Here is a 23,512-nt window from a genome sequence, read left to right on the forward strand (position 1 = left end):
ACTGGCTCTGACGTTCCCTTCCCGGGCCTCCTGCTTTGGTAGGTGGGGCGCTTCCCGTCCTGTCCTGTCCTGTCCTGTTGAAGACTTTGCGCTGCCTTCTTTGAGATTGTTTGTGTGTTTGTGTGTGGAGGTCTGATGAGCACGAGGGGAATACCTCGTATAAACCCTAAGTGCAACTGTGAAAGCAGGCCAGCACTTGTAACAGAATGTTCATTTGAAGCAGAGGACGCTGGGTGGAAGCGGTTTGTGAGAAGCACAAACGGAGACCATTCGAGTTCATCAAGTTCAGTGTTTACAGAAACTTTGAAGGGGGCTGGGGGCTTTTTGAAAAGAATGCGAAGTGGATTGTTTTTGCTTCAATAGCAGCCTAATTGGATTTGTTGCTGGGTGTTTGTTTGATACTGGACAGATTTTGGGACTAGTCTGAGCTTACACACTGAATAGACCAAGCTTAGGTTGGCTCAGTTTGAATGGTTTCTCCTTTTGGACACATCTGATCAACACGGTCTCCATGAGACTGTCCTCACTCTGCTTTTGTTGTCTGCGCTGAGCTTGGGTTGTCATAAACTCAGCGTGTTTATTTCATGATCTGGCTCCTAGTTACCACCGAGCTCCACAGACTCTTTCGGTCTGACACTGTATAAAATTGTTAGACAGTTCTTGAAACTAGACCATTATTTTTCTCTTCACCTTGACGTGTTTGGTCTACAAACTTCCTGCAGTCTTTCTCAGAGGAGTCACGTGATGTGACAGACAAGTCACAACAGAGTCACATGACTCCTGTGAGGAAGACTGCAGGAAGTTTGTAGACCAAACACGTCAAGGTGAAGAAGAAATCCCACTGGTCTGGTTACAGGAACTGTCTCACCTAATTTAGCATTGTTTATCTGCAAACTGTGATCTCGGGTTTTGGCTGTGTGAAACAAATATAGCTCAGTCCTGACTGTTTGCTGCCTGTGTTCTTACCTTTTAGAGTGGGATTCTGGTGGGTTTAGCAGAATGTGCTCCTGACTCCATTGTTTAAATTCTTGAAGCCCTGGCTGTTGCCTGTGGAGCAGAGGATCGTAGGTAGGCAGACCGTGTTCAGCCTCAAACTCATATAGGACTATGAGGATGGCTATGTAGCCTAGCTGTGAGGTCATACATCCCATGACATTAACCCTGGAAGCTGTCAGTCCGTGTTCAGATCTGACCTGTAGCACCTTTCCTGCACATTACACCTCACTCTTGCCCTGTTTCCTGCTGTAACTATAAAGGCCTGTGTGGATAGCTGTAAAATAATGATAGCCAGGCTGTGAGGATCAATCATTTTTCTGTTAAGTGAATCAAACAGTTGTTAAAATGGCAGATTAAAGGTTGTAAAAAGGCCCAGCCCAGTTTGTCATAGCCCCAAACGATATCTTTTAGTTACAACACAGTTTTTTTTTATTTTTGTATGATACACTTTCCTGTATTGCTGCTGTGACTTTGACTTTCCCTTTAGGGATTATTAAAGCACATTCTACTTGAATGTGTTAAGCACTAGGGCTGCACAATATTGGAAAAAACTGACATTGCGATTTTTGGGGGGTTTGCTATATATATTGCATTATTTAAGATAGAAGAATTTTCACCAGATGACTTGAATATCTCTGTTTGGGAAGAATTTGGTTGACTCACAATGACAACATTGTATTCCTATAACACTGTTAAATCCAGGCTAAGGTGGTTTATCTGTGAATGATGAAGATTGCTGAATATGAAAGGGATCCAGGAGGCCATGTGTCTGTACAAAATAGAATAGGTTTTAATTTCAGTTGCTTTTTTTCCATTTCTCTAATAAATGGGGGAAATGCGATAGTCGCATCACATGCGCGATGTGACTATTGCGCATGCGCATATTGGCGATGTTCAAACCATATATTGTGCAGGCCTATTAAGCACTGTCTGCAGCACATACTTCTCAGTATTTTACAGTCCAGGAACGTTTATTCACACAGTGTGGACAACAGTGAAACTTTAAAAAAGAAGATCTAACTGGCCCATGTTTTGCTTCCAGTAAGGAAAGGTACTGAATTAGGTACTTTTATTGGTACGGACCAAATTCTGTCTGAAGTACCGAGTACCAATTCACATGAAATCAAACGGTACCAAGTTTAGGTAGCTAAACGCATCCTTGTGACCGTGAGTTGAAGAGTAGGGGATTTTCCACACTCGACATGAACACAGCATTGCAAGGTTATAATCAGAAATAAATATATTAAATTGAAAAATGTTGAGATTTTATTGCGTATCAAATTATTATTTATTACTACATAAAAAACAAAAGTACCAAAAATTGGTACCATTGAGTACTGATACCGATTGACTGATACTGGGCATCATCACCGTACCATTTGAAATTTGAAAGGTACACATCCCTACTTTCCAGCCTAAAAAAGAACCCTGAAGTGATCAAATGAAGGGATTTGTGTCTATATTTTATGGACAACCCCTCAATGCTAATTCAAAATGCTGATTCACAATGCTAAACTGAGTCAGAGTACCTGTTAGCCAAAAATAGATGGAATTTGTTTACAATAAGCTCAAAAACAGAAAAAAGGTATGACCATGCCATCTCAGAAAGTACCAAACCAATTTCCTAACTTTAAATGCAAAACTATTTTCCACTAGAACCAGGAAAGATGAATCAGTTTATAGAATTATTTTTTTTTAACAATTTTGATTAACTAGTTTAGATGAATCAGTTTAGATTAATTAGTTTAGATAAATCAGTATTGTGGACTTAAAAATGTTGCATTGGTCCAGCTCTGTTCTTTAGGCCTCGTGTTGACATCAGGTACAGCAGTAACCAATTACATGCCCAGGAGACACCATGTGATGCATCAACTAGTGTCCACTGCAAGGGGCAACATCCAGTTACAAAGATGAAGCCTATGCAGAGGTGCTAAAATTTGCTGTTCATTGATAATCCGCATGAGGCTATCGCTATTTCACTATCAGCACACACTGCACAGTGGTGGATTTTTTTCTAACTCAATAGTTTAGACAATATTAAGATCACAACTTTGTCCAATCAGAGGCTCAGCTCAGCTCATGTGACTGACAGGTGCCCTATAGCTATTAGTAACGAAAGCTCCAAGCCTGCATCATATCCAATATGGCCCCCGCCATCGACTGGCCTCATCACTTCTCAACAGGAACAGACGTTTGCACAGTCTATGGTGAACAGCTGAGTTTATCTCATGGTGTCAGTCTGATCTATGTCTACAGGCTGCTTCCTTTATCTCATATCATCACAAGCATTGCTCAAACTGACTCAGCCCCCCCTCATTTGTAACACAGACTTGCTGCTGCCTGCTCCTGGCTTTTCTCACTTTGTTTTGGGAAATAAAACGCTGACACACTGGTTGCACCAGTCTGTTACACAATACCTGGCTGTGGTTACTTCATCAGGGTTATGAAAGCCGTTTTATTTACTCCAGGTACTCATTCCAAACATCACGCTCAGAATTTTGAATTCCCTCATCAGATAGCTCTACATCTCAGTATGTGAAGTTATCAATGCTCAGGGCACATACCTGAGACGTTGTGTGAGAGATTAAAGGGCCTGTGTTTATGTCTGACTGGAGCTGCACAGAAAGCCTCTCAGCTCTGTCAATGATTGCTCCTACAAACAAAGGGTGTCATTATTTCCTTATCTTTCTCTCCTGATGAGTCCATCCTGAGGTGTAGCATCATAAAAACCTCCCTGTTCCACCTTTAGACCTTTGGATGGCGGTCTCTCAGTGTGAAGACCAGATAATCACACAACCGTCCCATTTGTACCTCTGCTGCAATCCTATTATACAACCTCAGGTCACCTTTGACCCGGCTCCTGCTATGACTGCGCTCAGGCCGTACTTGAAAGGATCTGTGTGTGTCTTACGACTGTAGGTCAGCTGGATAATGAGTGCTCTGCGTGCTATTCCTGAGACATGTAGTCTGTTTTTGTACAGGGAAAAAATCGATGGATGGAAAGAGAAGTTCAGATGATGTTTGAGTGTCTTCTTGTGAAATTATTTCATCTCTGTAAACACTTTTAGTCATGAGTACAGCTTTTGGAGGAGGTGTTTCCATCATTTCTAGATGCTACTCTTGTGAACAAGCTGCTTATTAATTAATCTTTCAGGCAGACTCTCTTTCAAACTCCATCCTGCTCCACTCATCCTGTGTCCTTCTGCAGATTCTTATTTATTTTAAAAAGTGAAATCAGAGTGATTTCTGATTGTTTTTAGTTCAGTCTGTCTCAGTTTTTGTTCTCACTCTCCTGCTGTTTCCCTCCCTGGCTGCCAGCCCTCTCCCTCTGCCTCCCTCCGTCTGCACACTTTATTGTGATCGCAGGACAACAGGCTCAGTAATGAGGATGAAAATGCTTCGTGACAGGCAAAAATTCTCTGTGTGTCACAGGTATTTAAGAGACCGGACAGGAAGGGTTACATGGGGAGGAGGCACCCACCAGTGCTCGGAAAACAAGACTTGACACAGCAGACCAAAAAACAATCTCTGTTTTTGTCTGTGAGGCTGTCAACCTGAGACAAATCTCATTCCTCATTTCTCCCTGCTCTCGGCTGCTGCCTGCTGTTATCGATCCGGCTCACCACTTAAAGCTCATCTGCTTTCAGCACTTTGGCATCTTTATTTTTATCTCCGACCCAGCCTCCAGCTCTGTGTTTTGTTGCTCCATTTACAGCAGTTCCACATGAGTGGGTGAATGATTAAACGTGGTGTGGGACAATGATGCCCCTTACATAGCAGATCTTACGTAACCGCCCCCCTGCAGGGGTTAGAGGCCACAGATGAAACATGCATGTTGGCATGCACACATATGTCAGAGAACACTCTATGCTGAAACATTGGACTTTATGACCTGTAAGATCGTCCTCGTGCTCTTGAGTTGGACAGAGATTTTGAGTTTAGGGCTCTGAGTCACTTCTTGTGTGTGTGCCATCCACTGTAAAGGTTACAGAGCAGAATCAGTGAAGGAAACTGTTGAAAAAATTGAATTTATAAATGTGTTTTTCTAAGTGCAGAGCTTCTGGATGCTGTCTCTTCCTGAAAAATAATTCAGCCGTCGATTGAAAACTTTTGAATAGTGAAATATTTAAAGCATTATCCACCTGAATGACACTGTCATCTGTTAATTACCAGTCGGATGATTTTTTTTTTAATTCTCTAACTTAATCATGAGTGTGCAGGAGCTGCTTGTCTTTGCTAGGCTCTTTTTTCTTTTAATATTTGTGTCTAAAAACACGTCTGCAGATTTCCTCATTGTGCAGGCAGCCCTCTACCTTTCCTTTTTCCTCATGTATTTTGATCTGACCGTAAGAGTAATCATTAGCTTTGCGTAGATATGATGATCTGATCCTGGTATCTAACATCAGTCCAAAACAGCCTCAGTGACGAAGACACAATCTGAAAGGCAGATCTATTCAACTCAGTTCTATGCTTGTCTGTGTGAACACCAACCATTTGCCTGTATTACGTCACCAGCTCCATAAGGTCAATGTGTTTGTGCTCAGTGGAGCTAAAATATCATGAAGAAGGATACATTTAGCAGCCCAGCAGTTTGGAGATATTTCACCTGTTTAACAACAACTCTGATGGAAACTTGTAATATGTCAAACTAATTCATGACAGGGACAGTGGCAAATAAGAGGTGGTACGATGTTCCAATAAAATAATAATAGATGTTTGTTTAAATGTGTAGTTTGTATTTTTGTTGGTGTCAGTGTATTTTATATGATATTTCTACCATTTTTAATCAATTACACAATCAGTCCCATTACATTGTCAAATGGTGTAACCACAAAAGCATGACCAGTATTAAATTATTCACTTTTCCACAAGTTACTGATCAAATAAGTTATTTATTGTGAAATATCATCTCACAGTGTCTTTAAAATATGGTTTTGTTGTACTGAGTAAGTCTGTATTCTTTATTTTATTTTATTTATTTGCACCATAAATTAAAAACAATTACATTGGCATTGGAAAGAAAATAAAAGATAGTGCAGGAGAGGTAAAAAAAACAAAAACAAAGTGGGCTTATCAAACATACCTCCCCAAATAGAGTTAATAATAAAAATATAGGAAGAAAAAGAAATAAGATTCAATACAAGGAAATAAATTCAAAATAATTCAACAGCAAACAGACAACAAGCAAATTAATGAATTGTGAATGAGAACAAAAAGAAGCTTTAGGATCTTGATGGATTATATATGACTTTAGTCTGAACTTAAAATTGGTCAGAGATGTAGATGTTTTTGTTAAATGATAATATGAATTCCAAATTAACGAAGCTCTGTAAGTAAAGGAAAACTGACATTGAGAAGTACGACAAAAGAGAGTATGAAGTTTAATGGCATGTCTTGTATTGTGGGAATGAACCTGAGAGTTAATTGTATAAAAATACATAAAAGATTCTGGGAGCAAATGTGGTAGATGAATGTATTTATAGATAACTATACAAGATTGAAGAATATTAATATCATAAATGGACAATAAGTCCAGCTTTTTGAAAAGAGGGGCAGATGGAGATAAATAATTAGAAGAGGTGGCTAGCCTAACAAATTTCTTTTGAGTAACGAATATTTTCTGTATATCTGGAGGGTATTCTGTGGTCATCAATGTTTTTTTGGTCAGTTGATTTAAAATCATCTTTAAGTTCATTTTTACAGTGTAGTAGACTGATTAAATTATATCCACAGAACTTTTTTGAGCAGTATCAGACTTTTCATGAGAAACATTGGTTACAGTGGTTGACATTTATCAGTTTTACCAACTGATCACCTGTTAGTGTTGGAGATTCACTCAAAAAACATTTACACATTTATAATCCAGGCTTTCAAAAAGAATTCATTTGAAATTGGTTTACAAAGTTAGAAAAGCCTGAAGTTACCAAAACATAAATCTCAGTACCATCCTCGTAATAATTTATTTTATTTTATTTTATTTTATTTTATTTTATTATTCTCTTTTGTTATTTCATTTTATTTCATTTTATTTTATTTTAAATTATTTTATTTTATTATTCTGTTTTGTTATTTCATATTATTCATTTTATTTTATTATTCTATTTTGTTATTTCATTTTATTTTTTATTTTATTTTATTCTATTTTATTTCATTTTATTTCATTTTTATTTTATTTTAAATTATTTTATTTTATTATTCTATTTTGTTATTTAATTTAATTTAATTTAATTTAATTTAATTTTATTTTATTTTACTTTATTTTACTTTATTTTACTTTATTTTTTATTTTATTCACAGGAACCATGTACAATATTTAACATAAATGTCACCATTTGATGCAGTTTAGTAGACACCCAAGCCAGAGCCTCTGTTGAAGGTTTAAGAAACAAAGAATGTTAGATTAAAACAGGGATCAGATTGAGTCTGTAGCAGTATTGGTGGACTTAAAAAGTTGAAACTTGAAATGTGTCACCTTATTTTCTGTTATCACAACAGGTGATCTACAGGTCGCTGAGCCTTCTTCATAACGTGGCATGTCACAGAGATTTTAAATAACAGTGTAGAATTACGTCCACAGTTACGGTGTGAAAAGAATATCTTTATCTAACCTTAGACACTGCAACTCAGCACATGCATTAAGAGAGGGACCTTTTTCACCCTCTCTCACCATTTGCAGCAGAGCAGAGAAGAGGGGCAGAGAGCAAAGATAAATGATCTGGTTCATTGTATATAGATCCAGAAATATACCAAGGGGCACTCAGGTATGTAGGGAACTCTGATATTAATGGAAAAGATCAGTTTGACGATATCTCTCCATTTATTTCAAGTAGGAGGCTGTGTGGCTGAACGTGTTCCTCTGCTGCAGTCGCTGATCTCTTCTGCACCTGAACACGTTCAAAAATGTCCACCTGAGAATCTTCATCTTCAGAGCTCTGCCTTTATCAGCAGGATGAGCTTCACACCACGCTGTAAGAGTCATGTAGCATCATTTCTTCCTCTGTTAAAGGTGTGACGAGCTCATCCTGCAGCTTTGAGTCGTGATGGGAGAATTATGATGAGCCTCACCTGACAGCTTTGATGCTGCTGCATTTCCAGGCCTGGCTTATTGTCTGTGAGACTGAGGGCTGCAGTGCCTTTGCTGCAGGCGTGGACAGTATGTGAGCTGGTTCTGGCTCTGGTGGAGCAGCTGGTGCCAGAACCCACCCACCCACCCACACACGGACAGACAGAGAGATTCACAGCCTGAGACTTCCTGTACGTTGGACGGTGATCACAGCCTGTTAGCTGTGCTGCTCCCTCTTAAACAGCAGTCACATAACTAAATCTCCTCCTCCCTCTTACAAAAGGCTGTCCTGGCTTCCCCTTTAGGTTAACCTCCTTTCTGAATAAAGTCTCTCAGCCCGCTCCTTCGTGTCTGAGAGCCTGTCCAACTGGGATTCAGGAGAGTGTGAAGTTAGATCACTGGTCCAAATGAGGCCTCACATACTTTGAAGGCATTACTGCAGCCGAGCGGACAAGTGGTCTCAGCCGCACGTTTAAAGAGCTGGATAAAACAGAGCAGTTCACCTGTCGTTGGCAGTGGAGACTTTGTTGTAGTCAGAAATGAAACATGTCTTTAGCATTTTAAGATTTTGACAGCTTCATTCAGGTAATGCCGTCTCTCTGGATAATCCGGGTTTAACAGCTTAGAAGAAGAGCAGGGAATCGGCACACTTCAAACGTGAGATTAGATGCATTCACCGTGCTACACCTTTGTAAGAAACAGGCCAAACTGATCCTACAATCCAATTTTATCCTGGTTATGAAAAGCAGGTTTCACATGCTTATTTTTATGAAGACATAAAGAAAAGGCCTCAGTGCCTCCCCCCATAAGGTCATGGAGCAACATTCATCATGGCTACCATCGCATACGACTTCATGTAACGATAACAAACTCATCGTTGGTTTCCTCTTTCATAACCAGGCTGTCAGGAACACTTCAGCTTCATTTAAAGCTTCAGATGATGACTTCTCCTTTTCAGGATATATTCATAAACAGCACTTCCAGATCCAGACATTCTGTGCTTATCAAAGTTTCAATGCTTAATGTGAGAAAAGAGTCATCTCTAAAGCGCCCTTCACACCGCTGTGCTGTAACTGCCCCGAAAACCGCTTCTCTGCCAGCAGAGGCCCCTACCCCCTCCACCTCCAAGTTAGTCAGAGTGAGGTGGTGTCCTCTTCATCCCAGACACACACCAGCACAGTTGTTCAAACACTCTTACTGGCTTGACATGTGTCAAGATTTAGGAAGCTTTAAATATTAATTACTTCATTAAAAACAAATATTTTTCTTAAAATAATATGTCATTAAAAAATTCCAGTTCTTTGCGTTTTTACCACTGCCTGGTTGTAATACAAGGTTTCTGCCAGATGGTGGCTGTAGTGCATCCTTAGGCTGCTTCACTACATCAAAGAAGAAGAGTGGTGACTGCATCAAGTTGACCAGTTGCTAAATAGATTCCAGTGACTATTGAATGGTATTTTGTAGGGATACAACAATATGAAATTTTGGCCGATACCAATATCCGATATTAATATTGTTGTTATGGCCAATAACCGATATTTACTGATATAAATATTGGAGAGAAAAAACAAAAACAATCTGAGATGATCTGTCGAGGTAGTTCAGAGAAATCATGAGAAAAGACGACCATGGAGAGGATCAAAAGATGGATCACCCGGGTTGAACGTGATCAAAAAAAAGAGTACACTCTTTCTGCTTTTTGGATCAAAAACAGGAAGAGAGACAAAAAAAAGAGGGTCCACTCTTCTTTGGTAGGTTTGGTGTTCATATAGTCATAGAAAACAAGATCATTTGGGTCTTAAAAAAATTGTTCAAGATGCTCTGAAAAGTAAACATCAGCCAATACCGATATGTAAAAAAAAAGACCAACATTAGCTGATACCAATATTGATACCGACATATTGTGCATCCCTAGTGTTATGGCTTGAGATTTCCTTTCATTTATCGCAGCAGACAAAAACAATCTCACTTTTAACCCTACTGGTGCTTTTTTTTTTTTTTCAAATCTAAAAGAGAAAATTCTCATCTTTTAAATATTTAATGTTTTGTAAGTCCTGCATTTATGGCCAACTTTTCTTCCCATTAAATTTAAGATATTGTCGCATGTTGTTGTAAAGAGGTTCAATTCTTCCCCAGAGCTTCTCTTGGCAAACAGCTATGACCGATCATATTTACGCCTGAAAAAATGGGTCATTCATTTTTTATTCCAGTTTCAAACTTTTCATTTGTTTTTTAATACAAAGACGCTCGTTGTCTTCTTTTACTCATACGCAGGTGTGTTTGTTGAAGCTCTGAACTGTTAGCATGACCTGGCTGAAGCTTTTAGCTGAACAGTTCAGTGAATATTCAAACCACTGAAACATTTTTACTCAGATTTTTATCAGTTGTTATCAAGCTGTATCATTATTATTATTCTGCAATACTTGTAAATGTCAGCTTTTATAACATACTATCATTAAATATTGATAAAATTAATGACCACATATTGTACAACACTCAGGCGGTGTTATAGAGAGAGAGAAGGAGAGGTAGGGAGAGTGCATGGTTGAACTAACAGTCTTTAATGTGAGGGTAAGAGCAGTGACAGAACAATAACTATGGAGATAACCAACCTCCATGCTGATGTTTCAGTTTGTGTTTTTTTAGCCCAGGAGCAGCAGTATTACTTTCAGTCTGTTTTAAAATCACTTTAAAACTTCCCTCAGGAGCTTTAAGTTTATTGAATTTCAGATTTTTATTTGCAGCTACGTTTCTATAAACCATGAAAGATGTACTGCCAACATCACTGATTAAATCAAAACATTGATGCAGCATTTCCCTTTTTCATTAGCAGTAGTTTAGAGCTCATTATTTCAACCTCCAAATGTTCAGAGAGAGACAAAACACACTTTATCTATTAAAGTACATGTTCATCCAAAAAAGGAATCATACAAAGAAAATGATACACACTATTCATTCAAGAAAGTTATATCATTTAAGATGCTGTTAGAAGATTTTGTGCAGACTGGTTTACGGGCCGACTGAGTCTGAAGTAAAGAATGAACTCTGTACAGAGAAATTTAAAGATGTTGATAGACAGGTAAAGTTTCCTTTAGTGAATGAAAGATGAAATCAGTCACTGTCATGAATGAAAGGTAAAAAATTGCTACAAGTGAACATAGTTATAGAGTAGCATCTGAGAAAACAGTTAAAAATTTTGCCAAATCGTCGATTGTTTAGTGTTGTCCTGTGGATTGAATGATTAAAGTCGGATTAAATTAGATTTATTGACAGTTTAACTGTTTATTCATTTAACAAAATTAATACAGTAATTCAAAAATTAGCTAAAAAACCAGCATCTGATGGAGTTATCTGAAAGACTTGCACGGAAAGTTGAGTAGTTTGGTGTAAAAGCATTTCAGAGCAATTTAAAGTTATAAATAAAAAGTCATGTAGTGTGTAAAAGTGTGTGTAAGGGTTATTTAGATACAGCTAGGCCTGTCACGATAATCAATAAATCAATTAACCAACGATAAATAAAAACGTCCTCGGTAAGTTTGCCAGCCTCGATAAACTGACACGTGCATGCATGTTTGTTTTCCTCCTCTCTTTTGACCAAAGAGGCTGAATGAGAAGATGGCTCACTACGTCTATCTCTCCTAACATCGGGGTGCATAGGTTCTATAGCAGATTTAGCGGATTTATAGCGGAGTGAGCATCTGTCAAAAATGTGATCTTTGGGGTGAAGACGGGGCTGCTCGTACACACGGAGAGAGCTGAAGCGAGTGTCCTGAGGGGTAAGGAGGAAACACGCTAATATGAGTGATGGCACCAAAGATACAGTTCTTAAGCCGCCTGCCACAGTCCCAGTGTGGGAATATTTTGCTTTTTATCAGAATGAACAAAGTGTGAGCTCATGAACACCAACAAGCTGATATGTCACATTTGTTTGAAAATAGTGGCGACGAAGAAGAAAAAGAAGGGGAGGTGCAGCGGAGCCTTGTTCTTTGACAATCCGCTCTTACTGAGGCTTTTGGTCTGCAAAGTAAATAGAAATAAAAGCGCCAAATGGTGGGCGCTCAAAGACAGCTACATTGCCAAAGAAATGCAGCCCTTCTATACGGTTGAAAGCCAGAAATGTTCAAAATGTTTGACAGACAGAACGGATTGACTGGGAAAAAGTAGATGTTACAAACAATCCAGGAACTGTATAAACTCCCTTTCATTTAGGCTATAGTTTTTATTGTTGATTTTTTTATTGGAGTTTCGTTTTTTCTTTAGAGACAGGGTCTATGTTTTATTGTTTTTGATTAGTATTAATTATTTTCGTTGACATGTATTTTTTTCTAAAAGAGAGTCCATTTCATTTTCATTGTATTTTTTTCTCTTTCTTGTTTATTAAATTTATTATATTTTTTGTTTAATTTATTTTATTTAAAAGATCCTGACCTTTTAATTACAGTTAAATACTCTTAAGAAATTAAAGTTTCTTGCTTTTGATATGGTGTACTCACTTTATTATCCCATTTATCATAATTACATCAATGAAAAAATAAAAACAAAATCAAAATAATATTGACAATAATATCGTTTATCAGCAATAATATTTTGGAAAATTATCGTCTAGCAAAATTTGTTATTGTGACAGGCCTAGATACAGCTTACTTTACTACTTTTGAATGAATTTGGCTCAAAATTCATTGAAGTTCATTCAAGTTGAAATATTTGTGATAAATAAACAGTTCCTTCATCTCTTCTAGCTAACTCCTTAAACCCTTCAATCTGTCAATTATGACGACATAGTTATAAATTTGGGCCTAAATATTAAGGGATGGATAAAATAGTTAGCCTAAAGAAATAAATGAATAGTGTTTAATCAAAGTGATGAAATAAAAGTTGAAGTTTTCAGCCAGACGTAGCATTGACATTGCTAACAGTGGTGAATCAGTGGTTAAAAATTGACACTGCGGTAATAGACGACAAGTTAAAACGGTCAAAACATTTTCAAAGTTGAACTAAAAAGCTTACAGAGAGAAGTGTTTGAGAAAAAGTATAAACACCTGGATGAAAAACATTTGAAAAAGCATGCTAACTGTGAGTGTAGCCTGTGCTCTGCAGATCCTGACAGACAGACAGTGATACACAGGGCTGTGCATCATCTACCAGCAGCATCACCCTCATGCCCCCTCCTGCCTGCCCTGGCACCCACAGGGAGACATCAGGTGATTGGTGCAGCTGTGCCTGGCCTGGGGATCTGTGTCAGTTTGAGTAAAAGCCCACAGCGGTGCAGAGCCAGCTGACCTGGTTGGAGAGCAGCCTGTTCAGGGCTGCTGCGTCCTGAGGGACCAGGCATCCCAGCAGAGCACAGCTTGTTGCTCCTCATCCAGGGAGGTGGTTTTTAGTTTAGCAGAAGGTGGAAATGAAGAGAATCTGCTTTAAACACGCTCAGGCTGCAGTGGGTTTGGCCACGCTGGTGTGGACAGGTTAGATCTGGCCCTCCCTCCCTTCCTCCCTCCTGCCCTCCCCTGATGTGCTGTTGGTTTTATGGCTGCACGCCCTCGCTGCTTCCGCAGTCTGTGAGTCGGAGGGTGTTTTCTGTGGCACGCTATCTTAACTGTGTTGCTGCGGGTTAATCATTTCTAGCTCAACCCAGCAGTGTCTCAGCCCTGATAAGAAATCCACACCCACTCTTGTTCAGCAGCACAGAAGCTTTAAACCACCGCACAGCCCCTCCTTTGAAAATAAGCCTGGTGTTAAATTTCTGTCATGTCTGTGTTTTTCAGAAGCTGGCAGCAGAGTGTCAGAGCGCCGGCTACAGCGGCACGCTGATCCCCTACAAGTGTGATCTGTCCAATGAGGAGGAGATCCTGTCCATGTTTTCAGCCATCAAGACGCTGCACAAGGGCGTGGACGTGTGCATCAACAACGCCGGGCTGGCCCACAACGAGCCCCTGCTCAGCGGGAAGACAGAGGGCTGGAGGAACATGATCGATGTGCGTGGATCACACACACACACAGCAATATGAATATTTTTACACACACTGGAGTCACACTGAGTGTTTCTGTCTGAGGGAAACGTTTAAAATCTTCCTCCATGTTTATGTTGCATTGATTTTATGGCTGGATGAGCTGGAGCGGCTGCCCAGGGGGAGTGGAAGTCCTGTGTTTGTCGAGCTTGTGTTGTGCAAAGAAAAGAGTTAAAGCAGAATGTGTGGACACACACACACACACACACACACAGATACTCCCCTCCCCTCACAGAGGCTGCTTCATTGGCTCCGGCGAGCAGCTCTGGCAGGCACAGCAGAGGCCCGCTAATGAAAGCCAGCACTATTTCTCTTGTGGGGACTCTGATTCATTGAGCTCTTGACCACGGCAGACCCCCGGCTCTAAAGTCCCCGTCTCCATAGTCCTGCATTCATACGGCTCTCCCATCTGTTGTCATGGTGGCACATGTGAATACAGCGTACAGCGGTGTATTTTTAGTTCTGGTTTAATCTGGACCCTGACCTTGATTAGTCACCTACACCTTTCTGGTCACCACGTTGTTCGGTCTCTTGGTGTCACTACACGAGCGGCTCGGAGCCAGCAGCGTTCAGTGAGCGTTAGTCAGCAGATTATACAGTGTCCTCATTTACTATCCTCACCTGTGACTCAGCCTTATATCACTCTGATGTCCTGAGTTTTTTTCCACGGCGTGAATTAGAGTTGGGCGGTATACCGATGTTTATGATAAACCATCAGCCAGCATCATCACAGTATGGATTTTAGGAACACTGATGTGCTGTCATGTCTCATAATATTCCCCACACACTCTTTATGGAGGCTGTTCAGCTCCCCTCTGTTCTAAGTGCGCTATGGTCACACCACCTGTTACACAGTTACATGGCGAGATCCCCTATCAACTGTGTACCTCTCACATCCCCTGTAATTAAAATGTGTCAGATGTTCATCTGTCATCCCTCTTCACTGACACGTTTGACTCTTGGTTCTGTGTGCTACGGGCTCTGTGTGTCAGCACTGCACGCGCTCTGTGACAGTTTGACACAGTTTAATACATGAACTGCGCCTGTAGTTTCTGTAAGTAACAGCAATAAATCTTCATGATTCAAACGGCAACACTAATACCACTTTGGATCCTGACAGACATGAACGTGTTTATTTATTTATTCTGCTCTGGAGGTGTAAAAAAAGTATTCACATTCATTACTAGGGCTGGGTACCTTACATATTTGAAACGATACCGTACCGATGCCCGGTACCCGGCAATCTGTACCGGTACTCAAGGGTACCAATTTTCGGCACTTTTTTGTGTTTATGTGGTAAAAATATTTAATATATAACCTTGCAATGCTGTGTTTATGTCCACCATGGAAAATCGCATACTCTTCCACTCCCTCACAGTCACAAGGATGCATTTAGATACCTAAACATGGTACCTTTTGGTTTTCCATGAGTCGGTACCCAGTACTTTTGACAGAATTCAAAAGTACAGGTGGGTGCCTGTAAAAGTACCAAGGTTTAAGAAGACTTTTGTAGAAGTTGAAGTATCAGCTCAAGCTTTTTACTTAAGTAAAAGTGTATAAGTACTGGTTTTAAAATAGGGCTGAACGGTTTTGGAAAATAATCTAATTGCGATTTTTTGGACCAATTTTGCGATTGCGATTTAGCATGCGATTTTGTTTGGGAGGGACGTTTATCTTCTGCATTATTCACTATACAGAAGCACTAAGTCACTCCATAGCACGGCCAACATGACAAACGATACTGTCAACATATAAACATTTCTTTCCGGCAATTTTTGATTGAAAAAGAAAAAGGAACACTGTGAAATTTCGCTGACCACCAGTTGTCTGTAAGAGTAACAAACTATATAAAACAAAGTGAACAAGGGGTATTAAGGAAGAAGATTAGAGCCGCTGGAAAATAAATAAATACATTTTTTACAAAAAAAGGGAAAAATAAAAACGTTCTGATAGTGGAGCAGATAAGTGAAAAAATCGTTCACATGATGATGCAAGCATGAAATTTGGTACAGACACTTTCTAAGGGACACTTTTTTGAAACAAAATGTTAAACATGCCAAAATTCAAGATGGCGGCCATTTTTATAGATGGACGCCATTTCTATCAGACGATTCTTATTTCAAAAGTTCTAATGGTGATGCAAGCATGAAATTTGGTACAGACACTCTCTAAGGGACACTCTTTTGAAACAAAATGTTAGACATGCCAAAATTCAAGATGGCGGCCATTTTTATAGATGGACGCCATTTCTATCAGACGATTCTTATTTCAAAAGTTCAAATGGTGATGCAAGCATGAAATTTGGTACAGATACTCTCTAAGGGACACTCTTTTGAAATAAAACGTTAGACATGCCAAAATTCAAGATGGCGGCCATTTTTATAGATGGACGCCATTTCTATCAGACGATTCTTATTTCAAAAGTTCTAATGGGGATGCAAGCATGAAATTTGGTACAGACACTTTCTAAGGGACACTTTTTTGAAACAAAATGTTAAACATGCCAAAATTCAAGATGGTGGCCATTTTTATAGATGGACGCCATTTCTATCAGACGATTCTTATTTCAAAAGTTCAAATGGTGATGCAAGCATGAAATTTGGTACAGATACTCTCTAAGGGACACTCTTTTGAAACAAAACGTTAGACACGCCAAATTCAAGATGGCGGCCATTTTTTCAGATGGACGCCATTTATATCAGACGATTCTTATTTCAAAAGTTCTAATGGTGATGCAAGCATGAAATTTGGTTCAGATACTCTCTAAGGAACCCTTTTGAAACAAAACGTTAGACATGCCAAAATTCAAGGTGGCAGCCATTTTTATAGATGGACGCCATTTCTATCAGACGATTCTTATTTCAAAAGTTCTAATGGGGATGCAAGCATGAAATTTGGTACAGACACTTTCTAAGGGACACTTTTTTGAAACAAAATGTTAAACATGCCAAAATTCAAGATGGCGGCCATTTTTATAGATGGACGCCATTTCTATCAGACGATTCTTATTTCAAAAGTTCTAATGGTGATGCAAGCATGAAATTTGGTACAGATACTCTCTAAGGGACACTCTTTTGAAACAAAACGTTAGACACGCCAAATTCAAGATGGCGGCCATTTTTTCAGATGGACGCCATTTATATCAGACGATTCTTATTTCAAAAGTTCTAATGGTGATGCAAGCATGAAATTTGGTTCAGATACTCTCTAAGGAACCCTTTTGAAACAAAATGTTAGACATGCCAAAATTCAAGGTGGCAGCCATTTTTCATGATGGGGGCCATTTTATTCAAGATGGCTGCCATTTCAGTTGAACGCTCATCATTATAGAAATTATCTCTACTGGCAGTATGAGGCGATTCCTTAACCCTACAGAAGTTGCACAGGTTGTCCAACTTCTCCAAGATGGCACATCTACACGTGCTGCAGCAAGAAGGTTTAATGTGTCTCCCAGCACAATCTCCAGAACATGGAGGAGATTTCAAGAGACTGGTGGTTATTCTCGGAGAGCTGGGCAGGGCCGTAGAAGGTCCTCAACCCATCAGCAGGACCGATACCTGCTCCTTTGTGCAAGGCGGAACAGGCTGAGCACTGCTCGTGCCCTACAGAATGACCTCCAGAGGGCCACTGGTGTGAATGTCTCTACCCAAACAATCAGGAACAGACTTCATGAAGGTGGCCTGAGGGCCCGACGTCCTGTAGTGGGCCCTGTGCTCACTGGCCAGCACCGTGGAGCCTGTCTGGCATTTGCTCAAGAACACCAGAATTGGCAAGTCTGCCACTGGCGCCCTGTACTTTTCACAGACGAGAGCAGGTTCACTCTGAGCACCTGTGATAGACGTGAAAGAGTCTGGAGAAGACAATGAGAACGTTATGCTGCCTGCAACGTTGTTCAACATGACAGGTTTGGTGGTGGGTCAGTGATGGTCTGGGGAGGCATATCCATGGAGGGACGCACAGACCTCTACTGCCTAGAAAATGGTGCTCTGACTGCCATTAGGTATCGAGATGAAATCCTTGAACCCATTGTCAGACCCTACGCTGGTGCAGTAGGTCCTGGTTTCCTCCTAGTGCACGACAATGCCCGGCCTCATGTGGCAAGAGTATGCAGGCAGTACCTGGAGGATGAAGGACTTGAAACAATTGAATGGCCTTCACGATCCCCTGATTTAAACCCAATAGAACATCTCTGGGACATGTTTCGGTCCATTAGGCGCCGCCAGGTTGCTCCTGAGACTGTACAACAGCTCAGGGATGCCCTCACACAGATCTGGGAGGAAATGCCACAAGACACCATCCGTCGTCTCATTAGGAGCATGCCCCGACGTTGTCAAGCATGCATACAAGCTCGTGGGGGCCACACAAGATACTGAAAAGCATTTTGAGTTGCAGAAATTAAGTTTTGGAAAAAATGGACTAGCCTGCCACATCTTCATTTCACTCTGATTTTAGGGTGTCTACACAATTGAGCCCTCTGTAGGCTGAAAATTTTTATTTCCATTAAAAAACTTGGCATCCTTTTGTTCCTAAGACATTGCCCTGTCGTTATTTGTATAGCTATCCAACTTCATATTGAAATCTGATGTATCTAATGTGTTTATTTAAAGTGTTCCTTTAATTTTTGTGAGCAGTGTATATATATAGTATAGTTTCCTCTGCACTCAGACGGGGCCATAATTTACTTGACGAAAAACACAAATAAACTGACTCCCACCAAAAAACGCTGATATCGGTCTGCATTCACGCTTTATTTAGAGAATTTTCAGCGCATTACTTACACCGCTAAATAAGGCTCTAATTCTCATCGTGTCTCTTCGTCCTGGCAGACTACCTGCGTTTGTTTATATCTGGCACGCCGTGCGCGCAGACTGATACACATATACATTTTGGTTACTCATCGTGTTTTTCCACCAATTTCACTTCCGGTTCCACCGCGGTCAGCAACAGACATTTACAAAATAAAAGCATGTGAGCAACATGCACTAATGCGCGATAAAATATTCAACGGCGTTAATAGATTGACGGGTTAACGTAAAAAGAACGCGTTAACTTGCCCAGCACTAGTATATATATATATATATATATATATATATATATATATATATATATATATATGAAAGCATAAAAAGCAAAAAAACAAAAAAAAACAAAGCCTCCCTTGTGACTGTTACCTTGTTACGGTAAGGGAGCTTGTGTACTCTGATGAACTCTGTGAGCTATGCCGTTAGGGGGCAGTTCTGGCAGGTTTAACCAATTCGGACAGGTCAAGGGTAAGGACTTAGACAAAACACAGTCAAATAAACACTCTTGGCTTACAGTTTTGAAGTTTCGAGTGGCTGTAAATGGTTCCTTGTAAAGGGACCTCACGAGCACTCTTAACACCAGTTTTCTAGTACGGTGGTGGTTATCCTGAAAAATGACTACCATTTTGAACATTCCTTGTTCAATGAGTGGCTCAGAAGGAGTATTTGTGCCATCTTTTAAGCTTGCATCACCATTAGAACCATTGAAAAAAGGAGCATACAATAAAAATAGCAGCCATCTTTAAAAATGGCCGCCATCTTGACATTTTGTTGTGTCTAACGTTTTATTTCAAAAGAGTGTCCCTGAGAGAGTATCTGTACCAAATTTCATGCTTGCATCACCATTAGAACTTTTGATATAAGAATCGTCTGATAGAAATTGCGTCCATCTATGAAAATGGCAGCCATCTTGAAATTGTGTCATGTCTAACGTTTTGTTTCAAAAGAGTATCTCTTAGAGAGTATCTGTACCAAATTTCATGCTTGCATCACCATTAGAACTTTTGATATAAGAAACGTCTGATAGAAATGGCGTCCATCTATGAAAATGGCAGCCATCTTGAATTTTGGCGTGTCTAACGTTTTGTTTCAAAAGAGTGTCTCTTGGAGAGTATCTGTACCAAATTTCATGCTTGCATCACCATTTGAACTTTTGAAATAAGAATCGTCTGATAGAAATGGCGTCCATCTGAAAAAATGGCCGCCATCTTGAATTTTGGCGTTTCTAACATTTTGTTTCAAAAGAGTGTCCCTTAGAGAGTATCTGTACCAAATTTCATGCTTGCATCCCCGTTTGCACTTTTGAAATAAGAATCGTTTGATAGAAATGGCGTCCATCTTTAAAAATGGCCGCCATCTTGAATTTTGGCGTGTCTAACGTTTTATTTCAAAAGAGTGACCCTAAGAGAGTATCTGTACCAAATTTCATGCTTGCATCACCATTTGAACGATTCTCTTGAAATTTTACAGTTATCTGCTCCACTATGACTGTAATCTCAGAATTCTGACTTAAATCTTAGAATTCTTACTTTTTTCTTTGAAAAATTAGTTAGAAAAAAGGATTGGACTTTATTTTTTATTTCTTTTCTTTTTTCAGTGGCCCTCATCTTCTTCAGTAGGGTATGACACTGCCAGCCACAGTCATTCTATTGCAGATCTCTGTACAAGTTACTGTATTTCCTCCAGGTCTGTGTACATGAAACTCTATTTTTTTTTATTGCAGACTTAACGATTTGAAATTGCATTACATCATACACGTAAATAAGGTAACAAAGCATTTTTACTTAGTTTCTTGACACCTCTGTTGTGCTCTCAGAGTCTCTTCCTGTGTACAGGTTGGCACTGACGCGCTGTTTCAGAGAACATGATCATATCAATGATTAAATTTAAATTGAACTGATGAAAACAGCGTTGGTTTCTCTATTTTAATGTAAAATCATCTAAATGTAGGTTATTAGACATGTATGACGAGTCAGAGCTTTTGTCCAGTAGTTGCTCTATAAACCCAGAGATGTGGAGAAAGGATGAAAAGCGTTGCTGCAGATTGTGGTAAAGAGTTTTTTTAAAGTTTTCAGAATTAAAGTAAGATCTCAGCATGTTAGTCATTGTTGCTTTGTAAACTCACTCATACATGCACGCCAAAGTCAGTATTTCTAAGGATTTCAAACAGGGGGTAAGACTTAATAGGGAAATGATCTTCTGCTTTCAGTTTAAAAAAATTGAATAAGACAGCATTTTCAGTCAGAAACATAAGAAACATCAAGTGATTTACAGGCATAGGAATGCACCACACCAAATCACCAGAGGTCCCCGCCCAGTATTCATTCCAATCCACAATACTCATTATTTGGTATTATAAAGCTACTAAACTATTGGTCACACATTCTCACAAAAAAATAAAAATAAAAAAATACTGTGACATGTCTTGAAACTGTCAAATACAAAGAAAAAATATAATATAAAGATATAATTTCTTTGCCATGCCGCCCCGCCCTAGCATGAATTTGTTTACTTCGATCAGCTGATGAGAGATTGATGGACAGACAGCGTGATCACTAAAGGGTTAATGTGTCCGTCTCCCCCTCCCTCTGCAGGTGAATGTCTTGGCCCTGTCCATCTGCACCCGGGAGGCCTACAAATCAATGAAGGAGAGGAATGTGGACGACGGCCACATCATCAATATTAACAGGTAACCTTCAGGAGAACAGAGGGCTGCATCGCTCTGAAAATAACCTCTGAAAACCCATCGACTACCGTCTGACGTAAAACAGAAGCAACCGTGTGCTCAGATCAAACGCTCGATCCTGTTTGTCTGAGCTAAGGTGAAAGTACAAAGTTATACTCGCTTCACTCTGGCTTTCTGAGGTGGTGCAAACCTGAAATAGAAGCAGAGTTTTTGTGATTAATTTGTCTTAATATACACTTTCTATATGAACTCACAAAAAGTGTTTCTGGTTGATTTTTCTGATCTGGAGCAGGTTGTTTTCTGCTCTAAAAGTCTGTCAGGTTGTCCTCAGGTTCACTGTTTACTCCTCTAAAACCAGATTCCTGTTGAGATTTTTTTCCAGTGCGGCTCGTGTTGTGAGTTTACAGTCAGAAAAACAAACAGTGCAGCTGGAAGAGGAACAGGTTTCATCCACAGCTGCTGTGGAGTGTGCGGTTGTTTGAGTTATCAGGTCAGAATGTTTGCTGGCTGAGCGTCAGGAGTGAGCACGCCGCCACTGAGTCATTTCCTCTTCATGTAATACTTCAAAGTTTCCATTCACGGGAGCTAACCACAAAGTGTTCACAGCTTTGAACTTTGAACCACAGAGTTAAGATAATATTGATGTTTCTGCTTTTTTCTGATCATTTTGTGTGGAAACAAAAGCTCTCAGTTTTAATTTAGCACAAGAAATTCTTTGTTGTAAGGCTAGAATTACAAAGTGCAATGTTTTTATCTATTGGGGAAAACATCTGCTCATATTTTGTTGTGTGTCTATCTCCTCCTCTCCTCCTCTCTGCTCCAGTATGGGAGGACACCGAGTGGTACCAAGCGCTGACGAGCACTTCTACTGCGCCACGAAATACGCCGTGACGGCTTTGACTGAGGGTTTACGGCAAGAGCTCCGAGAAGCAAACACCCACATCAGAGCCACAGTAAGTCGGTGTTTACAGAAATAAGTCTGCATTAGAAGTGAACGGCTCTGTTGACACTGATACGCTCTTTAACAGTCAGGAAGCTGTTTTCTCTCTCCCCATCTCGTCTCTGATTGTTGTTACTGCCACATGCTCTTCATTTAGGAAAGAATAGAATACAATTCTATGAAACATTTCTGTCAAGCTTATGCTATTTCTCAGTATCAATGGATGGGTTGAACACACATCTGTTCACAGCACCTAGACATGACACTGCACCAGCCAATAAAAGTTCAGGAGAGAGAGGCATGATCTGTGTGGAGCTGGGTGACAAAAATAATATATATTTTTTTCAAGAGTCTAATCACTTCTTGACTTTACCTCCTGACATACTTTACAATTCCAGAAAAAAATACACAAGAACAGCTGTCAATCATCGTTAACCGTGATGTAAAACCTTGTTTTTAACCTCTTGAAAATGAAACTCTTCTGAAAAAAGAGGACTTGAATACAAGACAGCCTAATGATATCTTCAAATCACCACAACAATCAGGCGTGAGAAACATTTCTATGAGGTGTATTAATTTTTTAAAGTTTGACCACAGCCCATCTGGAATGACTGGAGAGTCTGAATTTTTGACCCATACTGCAGCCAGTCACCAGGGGGAGCAGTTTTTGTGGCGACTTCACTTCAAGCCGAGCAAGATGACGTCCATTTTTTTTTACGGTCTATGGTTGGACACTGGAGCAGGACTGTCAAAAAGAAAAAGGAGGTCAGAACAGAGGAACTCTAAACAGGAGAGTGATAGAGCACAGGCTCAAGGCTAACACAGGAGCTAAACTGTTTGTGCTAATGTTGATTCCAACCCACAGTCAGCAGTTATTCTGCAGTGGTCTGTTCAAACTTGAGAGTCTATCAATAAAATGAAGAGTGAGGTCACGTTAACTCTGATTGGTGAGGTTGGAGTTGGTAGATGACTGGTAGGACAGGAGTCACTAACGCTACAGACACGTCTCAGAGCAGTGGG

At 39.9% G+C, this 23,512-nt stretch overlaps 1 protein-coding gene across 1 annotated transcript in view; it reads left to right on the forward strand.

Moving 5' to 3' along the window:
- dhrs11a (dehydrogenase/reductase 11a) overlaps nt 1-23,512 on the forward strand; it is a 47,652-nt gene that overhangs the window by 18,878 nt on the left and 5,262 nt on the right. Inside the window, exons 2-4 of the mRNA XM_074671453.1 lie at nt 13,822-14,031; nt 21,461-21,555; nt 22,376-22,505. Coding sequence (XP_074527554.1) covers nt 13,822-14,031; nt 21,461-21,555; nt 22,376-22,505 — 435 coding nt within the window. The remainder of the gene's footprint in view (nt 1-13,821; nt 14,032-21,460; nt 21,556-22,375; nt 22,506-23,512) is intronic.

The sequence above is a fragment of the Halichoeres trimaculatus genome, unplaced genomic scaffold (assembly GCF_033239565.1).
Source record: "Halichoeres trimaculatus isolate MK-OKI-2021-1 unplaced genomic scaffold, fHalTri1.1 fHalTri1_scaffold_6, whole genome shotgun sequence".
In the NCBI taxonomy this organism is placed as follows: Eukaryota; Metazoa; Chordata; class Actinopteri; order Labriformes; family Labridae; genus Halichoeres; species Halichoeres trimaculatus.